General features: G+C 47.2%; 5 protein-coding genes across 5 annotated transcripts; 1 reads left to right on the top strand and 4 right to left on the bottom strand.

The window, feature by feature from the left end:
* Nucleotides 1-448: 448 nt before the first annotated feature.
* Nucleotides 449-3,428, top strand: BT62DRAFT_990993 (P-loop containing nucleoside triphosphate hydrolase protein; the record flags this gene model as incomplete). Its single annotated transcript, XM_043190262.1, has 8 exons — nt 449-943; nt 1,023-1,128; nt 1,176-1,895; nt 1,944-2,026; nt 2,075-2,277; nt 2,334-2,503; nt 2,553-2,989; nt 3,041-3,428. The coding sequence occupies 8 exons, from the start codon at nt 449-451 to the stop codon at nt 3,296-3,298; spliced, it is 2,472 nt and encodes an 823-aa protein (XP_043044931.1). The 3' UTR covers nt 3,299-3,428.
* A 276-nt stretch (nt 3,429-3,704) lies between these two features.
* BT62DRAFT_1071995 (uncharacterized protein) lies at nt 3,705-4,839 on the bottom strand (the record flags this gene model as incomplete). Its single annotated transcript, XM_043178821.1, has 3 exons — nt 4,061-4,839; nt 3,968-4,006; nt 3,705-3,903 (listed from the first exon to the last, which is right to left on the bottom strand). The coding sequence occupies exons 1-3, from the start codon at nt 4,795-4,797 to the stop codon at nt 3,705-3,707; spliced, it is 975 nt and encodes a 324-aa protein (XP_043044930.1). The 5' UTR covers nt 4,798-4,839.
* An 890-nt stretch (nt 4,840-5,729) lies between these two features.
* BT62DRAFT_978216 (L domain-like protein) lies at nt 5,730-8,359 on the bottom strand (the record flags this gene model as incomplete). The annotated part of the gene is made up of 4 exons (XM_043189331.1): nt 5,730-5,811; nt 5,863-7,616; nt 7,666-7,934; nt 7,993-8,359. The coding sequence occupies 4 exons, from the start codon at nt 8,357-8,359 to the stop codon at nt 5,730-5,732; spliced, it is 2,472 nt and encodes an 823-aa protein (XP_043044929.1).
* Nucleotides 8,360-10,179: 1,820 nt separating this feature from the next.
* Nucleotides 10,180-11,813, bottom strand: BT62DRAFT_422736 (carbohydrate esterase family 4 protein). The gene is made up of 12 exons (XM_043180849.1): nt 11,595-11,813; nt 11,522-11,544; nt 11,414-11,469; nt 11,349-11,360; nt 11,181-11,300; nt 11,096-11,122; nt 10,992-11,039; nt 10,860-10,935; nt 10,702-10,808; nt 10,629-10,638; nt 10,450-10,570; nt 10,180-10,383 (listed from the first exon to the last, which is right to left on the bottom strand). Exons 1-12 carry the CDS (start codon nt 11,718-11,720, stop codon nt 10,369-10,371), a joined length of 741 nt encoding a protein of 246 aa, XP_043044928.1. The 5' UTR covers nt 11,721-11,813; the 3' UTR covers nt 10,180-10,368.
* Nucleotides 11,814-12,418: 605 nt separating this feature from the next.
* On the bottom strand, nt 12,419-16,088 carry BT62DRAFT_961281 (uncharacterized protein). Its single transcript, XM_043188589.1, has 16 exons — nt 16,048-16,088; nt 15,850-15,984; nt 15,786-15,791; nt 15,656-15,738; nt 15,581-15,600; nt 15,480-15,534; nt 14,674-15,432; nt 14,465-14,622; nt 14,344-14,412; nt 14,136-14,295; nt 13,970-14,087; nt 13,688-13,917; nt 13,494-13,630; nt 13,413-13,436; nt 12,686-13,360; nt 12,419-12,622 (listed from the first exon to the last, which is right to left on the bottom strand). The coding sequence occupies exons 2-16, from the start codon at nt 15,947-15,949 to the stop codon at nt 12,538-12,540; spliced, it is 2,679 nt and encodes an 892-aa protein (XP_043044927.1). The 5' UTR covers nt 15,950-15,984; nt 16,048-16,088; the 3' UTR covers nt 12,419-12,537.
* Nucleotides 16,089-16,110: the final 22 nt, after the last annotated feature.

Below are 16,110 nucleotides of genomic sequence, written 5' to 3'. Positions count from 1 at the left end.
TGTGTGGCTCAATTTGTCTTTCCTTCACTTTCCCAGCAAATCATCAATGCAGGAGTCAGCACCTCAAGAACATTCAACATCTGAATCAGCCTTTTATGTTTCTCAGAGGTATTGACTACAGCTTCAGACTGGGTGATGGCCAAGTCAAGAGTCATTTATAGATGATGTCACATGCAGATTCATACTAAGCATCAATACCTAGAACATTCGTTCAACTCTTAGTATATGAAGAGGAATCTGATTCAGCTGATTCTCCTCAGGATGGCTCAATTTCTTTTTCAAAATTTCCTTTCATCTGAGTGTATTCAACTTTGACATTGTGATAGCTGTAATTTATGCTGAGTATATTATACAGTATATACTATATGATAACCCCTAATTTGTCGCGCTCGTCACATATCACGTGATAGTTTTACCTCGTGTGACAGACTGGTATTATCTTGGCTTCATGCCTCCACGAAAATCCGACGTTACTGAGCCAAAGACACCTACACGTCGTTCAAAGCGAGGACAGCCCCTCGTTACGACCGCAACATCGGGGATTTTCGACCTTTCTTGGTGTGGCAGCCCAACGCACGTTCACCCACTCAATGCCGAACTAGATCTCCGACTTGAAGATCGCGAAGAATGGGAGAGACTCGATGAAGTGGAAAGGCAAGAAAAGACGACGCTGTTTTACGATGCTTTCCAACGAAGGAGACCAACAATTACGAAGAAGTCATACGGAAAGAAAAAGGCGTCGGCGAAAGAGGCTATAAAGAACATCGAGACATTTCAAGTCGGAGACACGGTCCTCGTTTCCAACGGAAATAACAGATATCCTAGCGTTGCAGTCATAACTGCATTATGGGAGACTGATCTGGGCGAGACCGGTAAGGAGATGCTGTCAAAGGACATGTACGTTCGGGTACATTGGTTTTTGAGGCCCAAAGAATTGCCTAGTGTACGCGCTAAACGGGAAGCTTACGAGGTGCACATTCACGTTTGCGCCATCTGCTGTTTAACTGATGGGTTGGTTGTAGAATGAGATATATTACACTCTCTCGGAAAGTGTGATCTTGGACACACCTGAAGCTATAATACGGCATTGTGTTATTCACGACATTTTACCGAAGGGGGAAGACAGCGGTCAGTTCCATTCACTATGTTCCCCGTACTTACTGACTGCATCATAGCCGATAGTGATGGGGAAGGCTCACAGCAAAGCTTCATCTGTCGATTCGCAGTGAATTCTCGCCGTGGACTATATTATACGTTTTGCTGGAGAAATCATCATAAAGCGGCGCTGGCCGCTATGAACCGTGGAACAAGGGACCAACGGGCATCCGGTGAATTTTGGAGAGTCTTGGTAGATGCCTTCCCAAGTAAGCCGAAGCCGCGTGGGAAGGGACGAGAAGACGTAGTTCCAGGAACAGACGAATTCAGCGACGACCATTCTGACGATGCCTACGTAGAATCGTCGAACGATGCTGACGATGACGATGAGCTTCCAGTCGCAGGGACAGCAGAAAGCGAAGAAGAGGAAGAAATCTTCGACGAAGAGGATTACGAGGAACCCAGGACACCAAACAGAAAGCGGAAACAGAATGCTGCAACGACGCCTCGAAAACGCCTAACACGAGCCATTGCTCAACCTACCCCTCATTCGAAAGCCGCTCTAGCTCGAAGAGCACAATCCTCGCCCAAGAAACGTCAAAAGTTCACGAGACTTCTGCAGGTACCCTACGTTGCCGATAACTTTATCAACGCCCTGCCAGAGGATCCGTGGTTGCGCGCAATGCATGCTTTACATGTGGGCAGTCGTCCAGATGCTTTGCCATGCAGAGATGGCGAATATCAGCACGTTCTTCGCAGCGTGCGGGACCTCTTGGAGGAAAGTAGTGGTGGGTGTATTTGTGAGTTTTCATATTAATGCGGTGACCTTCTTTCAAACGGATATTCAGATATATCGGGCGTCCCTGGTACAGGAAAGACGGCAACAATACATGCGGTTGTTCGCGAGCTGAAAAAGTTGGCAGAAGCCAGTGTACGTTCCTCTTTACCGTCATCGACGTCTCTTTTAACAATCAAATAGGAGATTAATCCATTTACTTATGTTGAGATTAATGGGCTTCGGATTCCCGAACCTAGCACTGCTTATAACGTGCTATGGGAGAGCATTTCTGGACATGATGTTAAGAAAGACGGACATCTGCAAATCAGTGCTAAAGAAAGTCTCAAAGCATTGACGAATTACTTTGCTTGTAGATATGCCAAAGGTCCTGGAGGCCATGCATGGTGAGTCATCGTTTCATCGACTACAGCCAAGTCTAACTCGATTAAACATCTTGCAGCGTCGTTTTGATGGACGAACTAGATCAACTCGTCACAGCAAGGCAGGATGTCGTTTACAACTTTTTTAACTGGCCTACCATCGCCGGAAGTCAGCTTGTCGTCATCGCTGTTGCAAATACCATGGATCTTCCAGAACGAGTAATGACAGGAAGAGTCAGGAGTCGATTGGGTAAGTATCTATCGTTTTGTCCCCTTAACAATTATTCATTAGAACATAGGAATGGTTCGTATCAACTTCAAGCCGTACAAGGTCGCGCAGTTGACGGAGATCGTCAATGCGAGGCTAGAAAGTGCTAAGAAAAGTCTTGGGGATGAAACCCCCGATGTCATCAATAAGGATGGAATCAAATTCGCGGCCATGAAAGTGAGCGCAATCAGCGGTGATGCTCGGAGGGTATTGGATATTTGCCGGTACATTATTCAGTTGTCTGAAGAAGGTATCACTGACAATGTACCTTTTAGACGCTCTGTAGAAACTGTTCGTCCGGAAAAGAAAACGGCCTCTTTACCTACGGTTAAGGAGGTAATAAGTGTTATGCAGAACAGTCCGACGGCTGCCTATCTGCGGGACTGCAGCTTCCATGAACGGTTGATGCTCGCGGCACTGGTAAAATGCGTCAAGCGTGAGGGTGTGGAAGAGATCAAATGGGGTGAGGTAGGTGACGCATGTTTATGTTCAATGTAATCAAACCTAATGTAGTCAAAGGTTCAACACCAACACCTGATCTACATGAACGTGCTCACTTCTGAGTCTGATCCGACACGAAAGCCTACAGCACACGAGCTCAATATTGTGCTGGAATCGCTGATAGCGTCTCGGGCCATACTTATAGAAGATGGGTTTGGTGCGTCGAGGAAGGCGGAAGGAGATAGGAAGATCATCCTGAACCTGGAACAGAGTGAAGTGGAAAGGGTCCTTAGTGAAGTAGGAGGTTCAAGATGGAAGAATGTGCTTAGTGTATGATGTTCTTGACGTTTGGTTTTATGAACGTATGGTGTGCCTTCGTATCTGTGGAATTGGTTTTTTTTTTAACTTGTAAAACATCGGCGCCATACTTCCTATATGATGTCTACTCCACTAGAACTGAAACCTGGCTCACCTCCATAGTGGGAACAGGCCTCTCTGAAGACCTCGACGAAAGCACATTGGTTTCAGTTGAGAAAGAGGTCGAAAAGATGCAGTAATCTCCACTAACGGTATGCTGGGATTAAGTATCGTGACGAGAAGAGAGGATACGCGATATAACAGCAGCGTAAAAGGCGAATGTGGGAACGAAGAGGTTTCAACCATCATGAACATAGGATAATCAGGTAGATATAGAACCAAGATACCCTAACAAACAAGTTGACTACATTTTGATGATACAAATTCAATAGGTACCCTGTAGACGTCCAACATACCAGCTATCTGAAGGGAGAAATAACAAACGCTTAGAAGCATGGGCTTGCACCAACTTGTCTGACGCCCTTGCATATATCCTCGCGTCATAGTTCCCTGTTGCTAGGCCCTGTGTGCGAGAAGCAGCCCAAGCTACATTTCTCATCAAATGCGAAACATGGCGATTGGTTCTGCATCCATTATTACGAAATACTTCACTGGAAATTTTTTTGAAGTGGAAAAACCATCCTGCACTTTTGGGACGATCCAAAGCCGTCAGGTAACCCACCATTCCTGGCACACGTCCAAGCCATTCCAGTCCTTTGGCAGGTTTGGCTTCTCCCGTACCGTATAGAATTTCGACCGCACTTCGCATAACGGACCACTCCCTGAGCTTTCGGAGCGGAAGCATCTATGCGTGCTTCGAACATCATAACGAGTTTCGTTTGGGCGGACACAGTCCCAAAGGTCTCAATGTCCCTGCCCGGTACAGTCTCTGAGCGTGTTATGACATAAAACATGTCCAGTCTACCACGAAGCTCCTCCAGAAAGGCATCAGTAAAGCTGCCGGGCTCGTTGCGAACTGCGCCAAATGTGTATGACCGAAATTCTACATTAGCCCACATCCTGTAGCCCGGGTGAGAGACTGGTTTTGTACTCGGGAATGGCTCAATAGGAAGTTTCGGACATCGCATATTGACCATGTCGGTGATGAGGACACCGCAGAGACTGATATGGTTTCTGATGCTTCGTAGATCATACGAAAGATTGGTTGTGTCTTCCTCCCTGATAGCACTGACGTACTTCTTCATCAAGCACGCCTTCTCTAATGTATTGTGTATGCTGTTGTACAATAAGATCTCTGCCTTGGTGGGAATCATTGCCCCACCAAGCATCTCGTAAACAAGTTGTGCGGCCTTTTTGTATTTCTTCGTCAGTGTCATGTACTGCTTGTGGTGCATCTGACAGCGTTCCTTCGGGTTTCCATGTCTTCGTGGCTTAGGACGCCTGGTTTCCTCATCTTTCAGTAGGGTTGTACAAGTCAGAGAGGGAGATGGAGTTTTCTTAGTCTTGGGGCCCATCATAGTAGGTGACAGGAGAAATAAGCGCACGTTGTACTTCCCCACAAGTCTAGTTTACGTACACTGCGATGAGCAAGCGAATGGCTCAGCTGCTGACCTCAAAGATAGCTCCAGTTTAATGAGTTGGCTGTTGATTGTGTAACTAGGAGCAGTGGCGGAACCATCTGTCTGCCAAGGGTAAAGCACCAGACAGAACAATATCTGTCGAGATAAACAGTAATGCTCCAGCTGCTCACCCAGATATCAGCAGGGAACCCTCGCGTGTTACGAGGATCATCAAATTCTGGCTACCTATTTATCTATATCATCTGTACACTAACAGATTGAATCAATGTTATGAAGTAAATGGAATGAAGTCTGAGGAGAACACTCTTCCTTGCTTGACACTCAGCAACTGAAGATCCTGAGTATATGTGACATTTCACAATCCAACACTATCACCAAAGATGAAAGACAGCAAAACATAATTTGACAATGAGCATTTGTGATCGGGATGGGCAGTAAGTGTTCATAATCACTCAGCCTCTGGATGACTCAGGTTGTCTGGAGAACTGTTCTGACGTTCATTCAGGGAGCCGGGAACTGACATTAGGGGAGTTGCCACACTTCCCTCCTCAACATAGAAATCAGGGCGCACAGGGTAGTTCTCATCCCAGACATGTAACTACATAGTCTGTGCGAATCTTACGACCAACATACATTGCCCATTCATTCTGTCAGTATAGAAGTTAAGGCCGTCATTCGTGGTAGACGAATTTTTCCGTACGAAGAGCACGGCTTTCCAGAGGGATACTAGAATAGGAGGCTGTCCATTACTAAGTTTATGAAAAGGAGGTCACTACTGCCTTCGGGTTCAATAAATATATGTTGATTGCATTATAAAAGCCTTCCCACCTAAATAAATCAACTGAAGGAACTTCTACATTTCTACATACCTACTCAATACGTCCCCTCAGCCAGCTCAGAAGCCCCTTTGTGCCTTCACGTTCCCAAACCCTTCTTGTGGGAACACGGAACCTAGAAAGCTCAGTTCAGACAAAGCATAACGGGACTGTCATGGAGATTCACAAGTTGCCATCAACCAAGAAAACATCCAACGGCAACAATCCCAGCTCAGGTGGAAGCTTCCCAATTTCATTATCTCTCAAGTCCAGCTCGTCCAACTTCCATCCTGGAACGTCTCGATGTCCCTTAAACAGCTCCGTAATGCCCTGTAAGCCCTCAAGCGTAGTGATCTTGTTGCCGCGTAACTCAAGACGCTTCAGTCCCTTCCGTTGAGACGTACACAGAATGAGGGAAGACAATGCGTCGGTTGTCAGACAAGAGCTCGAAATGACATTATACGAAAGTTTGAGAGTTTGAAGACTTGGAAAAAGTTTTGCGATGAGCGGCAAAAGTGATTCGTTCGTCCAATTGGGAGTGGTAGTGTCAGAGCCTGGGTGGGACACAGGAACTTGATCAGCGAGGCTGCATCCTTCTAGGTTCAATTCTTCAAGATGTGGTAGGAAAGGCCCTTCCCCAGTGGGTAAGCTAAAGGAGCGGTCCATTCGACGATTTACCAGGACAAGCACCTTCAGGTTCTCAGCGAAGGCCTCTGTCACAATTGAGGCCAAGGGGAGGGTCGGAGTCGGTATAGCGATATCAGTCCGCGAAAGCAATGAAGAGGGTGAAGTATGTAAGGCGAGGGAAAAAGTCCGTGAATGAGCTGACTTCGGAGGTGGCGCAGAAGGAGGTAGAATGAGAGTCTGGGTGGCTTCGGAATAACACTGCGAATTTGCTAAGGAAAAGGCAGATTGACCCGAAGACGGTTTGCTCGAAGGAGTCTGAGCAGCAGCAGCCCGGGCTCGACGTTTTCCTCCTTCCGTCAGAAGGCCCTGTTCGGCCTCAATTTCCCATGCCTCTTTAACTGCCGGTGCTGGCGGCTTAGACAAGAATAGAGGCGCAGACTTTGATACGACAGCAGCAGCAGCTTGTGCTCGAGCACGACGTTTGCCACCCTCTGTAAGTAACCCTTGCTCTGCTTCCATTTCCCAACTCTCCTTCGCAGTCTTGATCTTCTCAGATGCTGAGGTCTTCAACTCCGTTCCGTCGCTGGGCTGGGCATTTCTGACGAACCTGGATTGTGCCCTTCTCTCCGCTTCTAGTTCCCATTGTTCTCGGATGATCTTCTTGCCAACTAGAACGCGAATTGTACCTTCGCATGGCTCTTCCATCGTCAAATCGTACGAGATATTCTGTTTAAGGCCTTTCAGGGCCACTTTAATGGCATCCATTGTCACCGCTGTTTCTCCAACGTCCAGAAGGTGAAGCTGGGGAAATATAGGTCCACTCGAGAAATCAGGAGGAAATGCATCATCACCAATTTCTGCATGGTCAAGTCTGAGTTCTTTCAAACCAGACAAAGTCCCTAACTTTTGTAGAAGTTGGCGAGTAGCGGAGTTATGAATGCCAAGTGGATTTGATGAGATATCAAGCTTGGTCAATGCTGTAGGTATATTAGGAATATCCATGACATCTGAGGCAAGTTTGTTGTGGGACACATCAAGGGTGATGAGACGCGGTAAAGGTGTTATGGAGCGATTCACTACAGGGGCGAAGGGATCAGTGCTTGTGTATCTGATACGGGAGTTTCTATCGGAGAAGGGAGCATTGAACGGCAGAGATGGCAGCTGGTTGTGAGCGAGATTTAGGGTCGTCAATTCGGGAAGGGAAAAGATAGTGGGAGGCAAGACTGAGAGAGCATTGTGGGACAAATCTAGAATTGTTAGGGAAGACAAGTCTCCAAGGGTATCTGGTAACGAGAGGAGCTTATTCTTGTGTAGCTACATTGTGTGTCATTAGAGACTATCCTACGAGAAGTAATTGACGCACATCAACGACCTTAAGAGAGCCAAACATAGAAATCTCATGTTGAATTTCTGCAATCGCATTGTTCCCGACTTTGAGAACCCTCAAGTCCTGACCTTCGAACCACGCCGGAGCATCATATTTTCCACCGCGTCTTGGAGCCGAGGATGACTCTGATGCAAACGACGGCTCATCGGGGACAGACGTGAGAGGCCCAGGCGTAACGCGAAGATGTATCTCGAATAGAATTGAAGGAATGCACGGCAACGAGCGTGTCGAAAGATTTAGAGTACCTTGTAACAATCGCCTTAAGAGTCCAGAAAGACATAGAAATGAATACAAATTTGTTACCTGTACTCCTTGCACGCTCTATTGTCTCCTTGACAGACAGCCGACCTAGCAAATCCTCTTCTGGGGCCACATTTGACGCCGTAGGGATCGCATCTTCAAGAGAGCCTAGATTATCCAAGCCACCTGCGCTTTTAGCCTTCTTAGCTTCTGCTCGTTTCAGCGCAATCGCCTCCTTGATGCTCAACGGCGGCGGCGGTGGCAGCGGTGTATCTTCTTGTGCCTTGAGTTTGGAAGGCGTCGTCGAGCGCGTCGTGGACTTTATACGGGTTCTGGTTGGCGGTGTGCTATTTCTGACGGGGGTGCTGATCCGGGATTTTGTAGGAGTAGAAGGCTGCGGCTTAGGGATACGAGAAGAGGCCATCGACATCGTTTTCGACAAGAACAAAGTCACGAGCATTTTCCTCGTCAAACGGGATAACGGCCCGCTTTGCCGGCATCTTTGTTCACACGAGGTGGCAAGTTTATGAAGTCGGTGCTACATAAGTACAGCATCCAATGAATGCCAAAAATAATGTGCGGGGAAACGTTTACAGGAAAAATAAGACGAATACGAAGAGAAGAAGAATGTTCTTATTTAAAGGCGCTTAATGTCGTAAAGTCGACTCCGCAGCAGCGCGCATCTCAGCACGTCCACGAAGCCTGGAATCATGATATTAGTGACTATGCAAGACGACAATCGCTGCGTAGCTTACATCGGGTGTTCCAGGTGCGCCCACGCTCTGATACGGCGCCTCTCCCAGGCATTCCGCAGGGGTTACGAGATTATACCCAGCGGCCTGGAGCCGGTCAATGACGTAAGAAGAACTTGATGGCTGATGCGGCATGAACTCGATGTCGACATATCACGCTTACAAGTATTCCTTACACTGTGGTTTCTAAAAGCAACAGAGAAATCAGAAGGAACACACATACCAAGAGATAATACAATGTACTGATGGTCTTGTTCAGCGGCAGTAGGGTACTCCGGTTCTCAACACAAACGAATATTTTGACAGAAACTATGGACTCACTCAAAGTCCCAGATGACCAGTTTCTGGCCCCGGATATAAGAGACGTCTCTGAGTAGATTATGAGTTGTCGTACGCTTCAAAATCGAAAAGACCATATGACTAAACAGCATTCCGAATCGCAGATAAATCAACGAACGTGGACGCATGAAAGCCGGAACGGCACCGACTATCCTCTACAATGCCTCTGCAGAAAGGAGATAAGCGAAAATGATTTTTGAAGAACAATGAAAACCTCACGTTCCACACGCCACATTTCATCGTAAACTGAAAGCGAATGTACGTGAGAAGCGCGTCAGCTGTTCACTAAAAGCGCGTACTTTGATCCCAAGTCAAGGTCGTCAGATCACTGTGACTCCAAGTGTGGGAGGTGGCCTGGTGCCCATGGTCATACGCGTATTTTAAGTCGATTTTGTTTGTCCGCGTCGTAGATGCATGCATCTGTAGGTCGCGTAGATTAACTGCGGAATAAATGAATCGCTAATCATTTACTAACAATTGTTCCCGTCTAAATGTAAATCATTAGTATGAGTCCTAGAAGGGCTGATGGTCGCGTACTGAAGAAGGTCCCTTTGACATTCTTGGCTACAAGTGCATTGCTGACATCGTATGTGGAGTAGGGTTAATTTCCTGTTTGCGTTATTCTTCATGGATCTTCCTTACAGGTAGACCCAAGGACGGTCATCCTACCCAAAAGGTTAGCCACCAGAAAAGAGAGAAGGACCACTGCTCAATGTGAGGGCAGTAACTGGATTGAGTCCATAGCATCCCCTAGAAACTTAAAAGTTATTTCTAATGTTACGACGGAGCATTGATCGAATTCCATAAATTGTCGCAAGGGCATGAATGGCCGTTCGGACGGCTCCGCCAGATGTTTGACATATCCGTTCAGCACGAACTGTGTGCCTCATCCTTGTAATGTACCTAGAGTCAGCTGTGACTTTTAGGCGCACTAAACATAGCGTCTGGCACGTTCTTGAGGTGATAACCATCACTCGGCTCTTGTCATCAATAGGTGTCACTTGTTCTTTACCTTCTGGTTAATAATGACGCGTGGAACGGACTCAAGTTCTTGAATTCCCTCCGATACCGAACTGGAGCGAACCAAGACGTAGCTAGTATGTAACTGCGAGAACGTCAGGAATGTTGCATGTGAGCAACAATGCCAAGAGCCTGAGAGGGTATGTCACGGATCAAAGAAATGATGGTTGACAGATGATTCACGTATTCGTTAGAAATGGACAGAAAGCGTAACTAGTAAGATCATAACGAAATATGCCGCAGCGAACGGTGCCGATAGCATAAGAAAAAGTCCACAATCAGAATAGTCCAAATCATGACATAGTTCGTGCTGAAATGACGAGGCAACTTAACAGGTCCATCCCTAAGCAGGAAATGTATTCAGCAGCTGTTTCAGGCAGGTTTATAGGGGAAATAAATAAGAACTTACATCATTCACTTGTGGGCTGCCGACGCTCTGGTACGGTGATTCGCCAAGGCACTCAGCAAGTGTTACAAGAGAATATCCGGCCGCTTGCAGTTCGTCGATGGCATATGGAAGCACATCATAACTATTTTTTGACATCGATGAATATTCTGCATTTTGCATGTTGAGTCAAATCAACTTACGCAGTTGTTTCTATAGATTGCGTGATGTTCTCATCAGATCCCCATCTTGGAAAATAGAGGCATGGCAACTTACCATACGTCTCATGATTCAATGCTAGAATCGTGCTGGGGTGTTGACTGATAGTGCTGTCATAAGTACTTTCGCTCTCCTGGACGGAGGCGCCAACGGAGTCTCCAGAACTAGGGAAGCTAGTCAGTAAGGAAATTGTGTTACGACAAGGTTGTGCGTACTCGAAATCCCAGAGGACAACCTGCTGCCCCCTTATGTAGGCGGCCTCTAACACTAGATCGTTATAATTACCGTACGCTGCAGCAGCCTTCAGCACCCCATTCATTGATTTGAAAGATGTAAGATATACGAACGGGGCCTCATGTATGCGGGAACAACGCCGACAATTCTCTCTAGGGCTTCTGCAGACGCAAGGATGACATCAACTTCTTGAACATCGAACCGAAAATAGACTGACGTTCTACGCGCCACATCTGATCATGAACTTGATATCGATTTCAATTAGACCACAGGTGTGAAAAAAAAACCAGCAAGCGACGTACTTTCATCCCAAGTCAGGGTAGTTAGGTCGGGATGGCTCCAAGTGTGTGAGGCAAGTTGGTGACCAGCGTTATAAACGTATTGCACTCGTTCGATCTCAGCTTGGTCGTAAATGCACTCGTCTATAAGACGTGTCAGCCGTGAGGGCTAAGGATTAGAAAAATACGCGCAATTATTTCCGTCTGCGAATAAGGTCATGAACGACATGAAAGTGGTCAACGGAAGAACTACGCACTATAAAAGAATGTGCCTTTGGCGCCCTTCGAGGTGAGAGCATCGCTAACGACTTCTCTACAAAAAGGTTATTTGAGCGTTGTGATGGGATTGCGAATGGATGTCTTACGCGTATTCCCAAGGACCATCGTCCTGAAAATAGTCAGCAGGGAGCGAAACGCAGCACTTGGGATGAAACTTACAAAAGTAAGTGCGACCGTGTTCGGTTGGGTGCAGCTACTGATCACCTGTGCAAGCTGGCGCTTCGAGTGAGGAGCAGCAGTCGTGAACACTATCAAGCTAAAAGCGAAGACGACAGAGGCCAGCATGTTGATAACAAAAGGGTGGCAAAGAGGAGTGGGGCGAAAAGCAAGGAAGAGGGAGGATTAAGAGAGACTTTATACACCTCACACAAGCGAGTATCGGGTGGGACAAATAACGGAAAGAGGTGAAGATGAGCGGTTTTGTTTGACCGGATTGACTATAATATTTCGATGACGTCCCGGCTGACAATCAATGAAAATAGACCGCTTCCTAGCCCCTAGCCCCGCAAAGAACAAGAACAAAAGATCTTCAGACCGAATCGCCCGCTGATCTTCCTAGTTGTCATCAAGTTGCATGAACCATCAAGCACGCGTGCAAACCTTCCTGTGGTCGAAATCGCATCCTACGACTGCAGAGAACACTGTACATGTACTTCAAGGGGGCTTGCCAAGATATTGTACCATCAAGGGCTAGAGTGAAACGCAGAAAAGTAGTTTAAATGCGGGGATGCAGAGGCCGACAGGTACATTGAAACACAGGGTCACCAGGTGCGTAGAAGGGCGAAAGGGGGCACAGAACACTTTTCAGTTCTGGAGGGCAGGCCAGCCGGGAGTCGTACATGAACCGTGAAAAGTGGCGCAATTCAAAGTTCAGAAACACAGAAACAGGCCGGAACTTGCCGTAGTCCCATTTTCGTTCCAAGCTTCCTGCTGCCTGAAACGCTCGCCTGTTGAACTTTTTACTGGTAGTTCAGGAACAAACAAGAGGTAAAAGTATTAAGCCAAATACCAATACTATACAGAGTCTAAGAATAGTAGGTGCTACACATTCGTATTTACTTCCATTTCAACACAGAAAAAGTCACGCTTCGTCGTGCAACCACTATCTTGGACCTGGTACGTTTGCGTTCCCGTGCGGATTATGCATCTCACTAACATTAGTCAGATAAGTACCCCAATCGTCCAATCTAAGAAATAGAAGGGAAAAAAAAATCAGAAACAGAAGAAACAAAGTGAGTAAGTGAACATACTCGAACCCGCTAGGCGCGTTGGACCACATTGTAATGGTATCATTATCCAGTAACTCGTGCGGTCGACCATCCATAATCGGCGGCGGTGGCTGTCGTATATGCGTGCTATCTGCAATAGGCATCATTTCATTCATGTCATCGTTCCTTCCGTACTCGTAATGTGTAGATGTGTACCCGGGAGGCGGCACCTGCGCATAGAAAGGCTGACTTATGAACGAGAAATCACTCTGCACACCATCTGATGGTCCTTGTCCATGTGACGACGATGATCCTGCATACCACCCATGGGAATCAGGCGTCTGCGCTTGGTTCGAAAAGCTGACTTGGCCATGGAGGGGGATTCGCCCAAGCTCGTCGCTATAGATTGGCAGAGAAAATAGTTGCTGGGATGAAGACAACGCTGCTGGAGCCGGTAGCGGTGAAGATAATGCGGCGGAAGGCTCTGAAGAAATTGATTTCGAGGATTTTCGGGATGCAGGCTCCTTATTCGAAATCCGCCGACTTCCAACAATAGCACGAGTCGCTGGGAAATCTGTAACGCCGCTTGAGGGGCTCCCATTTGCTGGGGTCACAGAACGTGGGCTATCAGAGTCACGTTCTCGTTTGTTCGTTGGAGTGGGGCTTGCTTTGGGTAACGGTAAATCACCGACCGAAGCCAGCTCGTACAGGATATCCCTTCAATAGACGAATGAGCGCCGTGGATACTCGTGAAATTGCCTAGCCTTACCATAAGCGGCCTGCGAAATGCCATCTGTAGCGGCGGCAGCTTCAGTATTACTGAAAGCTCGAATGGAGGAACGATACGTACGACGATTCCATACTCCGAAGAACCCTCATGCACTTGTGTACGTCACCCATCTCCCTGTTAGGATCAATAGAAAGGCCGGACCGTTTCCCGCCCCAAATGTTGAAGAGGAGAACAATGCCGGCCGTGAAGACTGGAATCTATACAAAGGTGGAATATCAGAACACATGAGAACCAGAGACCAGAGTTCTGCTTACGCCGACCCCAGGGATCTTGCCGCCCTTGCGACTTTGAATGTCAACAACGTGTGAGCACGAACGTGCAGCATTCGTGCAAATGGCAAGAGAAGGGAACAAGAGGGGTGAAGGATTGCGAGGGGTAGGAATAAAAGGTCTGTGTATGAGTATTTGCAAATGATAGTAGGCGATGTACAGGTAAGCAGATTGATTAAAGAACACAAGATTGTCGCGATTGGGATCCCATCGCACTGACAGTGAATGTAAGAAAAGGATTCATGGCAAAGTAAATGTTGCGCATACAATGATCTGGTATTGAGTCAACCCATTTGTTGAGCGCAGAATCTAACTCCGCGACGATGTGTTGCTCCCATTGCTGGCCAACGAAGCCGAGCAGAATTTTGGATTTATTGATCGAATACTGTACCAAGCGATGAGCTTATAAACGAGTCTCTTAATATTAACTCACGATTGTACGTAGGCAAAAGGAAAGCAGCTGGTTGAGCTTCAAAAATGAATTGAAGAACGCTACATATGAAGGTTTTCCAGGAGGCTGTTTGAAGGCTTGCTCAGGATCTGGTTGCTCCCAGTACTCATCATCGCACTCGGCGGGAAAATCAATGTCGATACTAGATCAAACAATTAGAAGAGATCAAAATGATACCCCACAAACGCACTCTTCATCTTGTATTGCACACGGACGGCCGAGAGCTGAGCTACTTATTCGGTCCATACATACGAGACCCCTTTACACCAACGTCAGGAACGGTCAAAGTTGCGTCAAAGAAGTGCATTCACCAGAAGGCTCGTTTCCACAATTCATCTTCCACGGAGTTAGGACTAAAATTTCGTCTCCTTCGGTGTGCTCCAACGTCTTGAGCTAGTCGGATACCGATACCTACCATCGTCCATGACGCCTGGGGCGCCGATGAGCCTTGCAAGAATTCCGTAAACAGCTACATGATAAGGTGAGTACTTCATTGCATTACTCCTTCGTAGATACCCACACAGTAGAATTGCAAATCATATAGGGATGGCGGAGATAGGAGCGACTTGCGCACAAGCTGCACTTGGTCGAACCATTTCCATCCACTTGAATGCCTTGATTCCTCTCCGTCAAGCAGAACGCGCATATCGTTCGAATAGCGCGAAGCTACTGCACATACGAGCAGTAAGACGGCACCAAACATCTCATCTTTCATATGCAGATTCGCCCTGATTGAGCGTTCAAAGGTAGGCCGATGAAGTAGGGGCAGGAATATGTTGACATTTGCGAAATATAATTCGACCAAGGACGAAAGCAAGTCATCCTCCGGGAATGAATACGAAGGGAACCTTCCATCGAGAATATTTCCGGCGCTTTCCCAAGGGCGAGTTGTCCAGAATTCCGACCTCTTCGAGCCAAGAGGATCACGTTGCACATGGCCGGTATATCCATGTTTCAAATCCATTGCAGTCTTGATTAATTGAGCTCCGCTGGACTTGCCAAAAAATCGGTAGCCGCCAGAATCTACTTCGAGTTTTTGCTGCAAATTATCCGCTAGCGTGAGATGGTCGAAATCGTCCTCAAGCAGTTTATCTTCAATGTCGTTATACGCCCGGATAGCAGAAGTGGCAATATCGCGAGGGTGGCAGGCACTTCCTTTGGGCCGCATAAGTTCTGGAATGTTACCAGAGTCGAGCGAAGTCGGTAACTTTTCGATGGACCAGGTTTCGCGGTCAAACCCACCTCCAAGTTCCTTTGTGAAGTCCGCCTCTGGCATGAGCTAGAAAGGAGTGAATAATGAGATGAACGCGATTCTCACGCACGCACCCTATGCAACAGCTTGTCCATCTTCTCCAGCCGGTTCTCCAAGCTTTCGACATAACTGTCAAACATGAGTCCACTGAAATGACGAAGAGGTGACGACAGACCCTTTGGGCGGTCCTCTTTTCTGCAGCCATTGTCAGCTAACACGAATAACATGACAGACTGTAAGAAGGACAGACCTTGGCTGCCTCCACATATGTGCAATCAAAATTGTACGCTATACAGTTAGAGCATCGGTTCTCGGGCATTTGGACGCCATCACCTAGCATAAAGTTAGCTGGTATCGGTTCCATTCAATGAATGCCTTACACCGAACTGTAAAGAAGAAACAGTCAGTGGGAGGCCGGCGGCCCTACCAAGACCTATAACGCACTCTTTTTCCGTCTGCAGATGTCACAGGCCCGCTGGACGCGCCGCTTCTTGGAACTGGGGTTCTGGTCGTGGTCGTTGTATTCGTCTTCGTTGGACGACATGATGGTATGGATACAAGCCGAATTGAAGAGAAGATCTAGAATAGAAAACGAATGATTCGGTGCCGTGGAACCACATCATCGATCCGGCAAATGCTTACTAGTACTGGTAATCGTACTTATTTAAGGGGTACTGCAGGAGCAGCTCTCGAGTGCTGCGGACT

The sequence above is a fragment of the Guyanagaster necrorhizus genome, assembly GCF_019112545.1.
Source record: "Guyanagaster necrorhizus MCA 3950 unplaced genomic scaffold BT62scaffold_3, whole genome shotgun sequence".
NCBI classification, from domain to species: Eukaryota; Fungi; Basidiomycota; class Agaricomycetes; order Agaricales; family Physalacriaceae; genus Guyanagaster; species Guyanagaster necrorhizus.
This window is presented reverse-complemented; position numbering and strand designations above follow the sequence as displayed.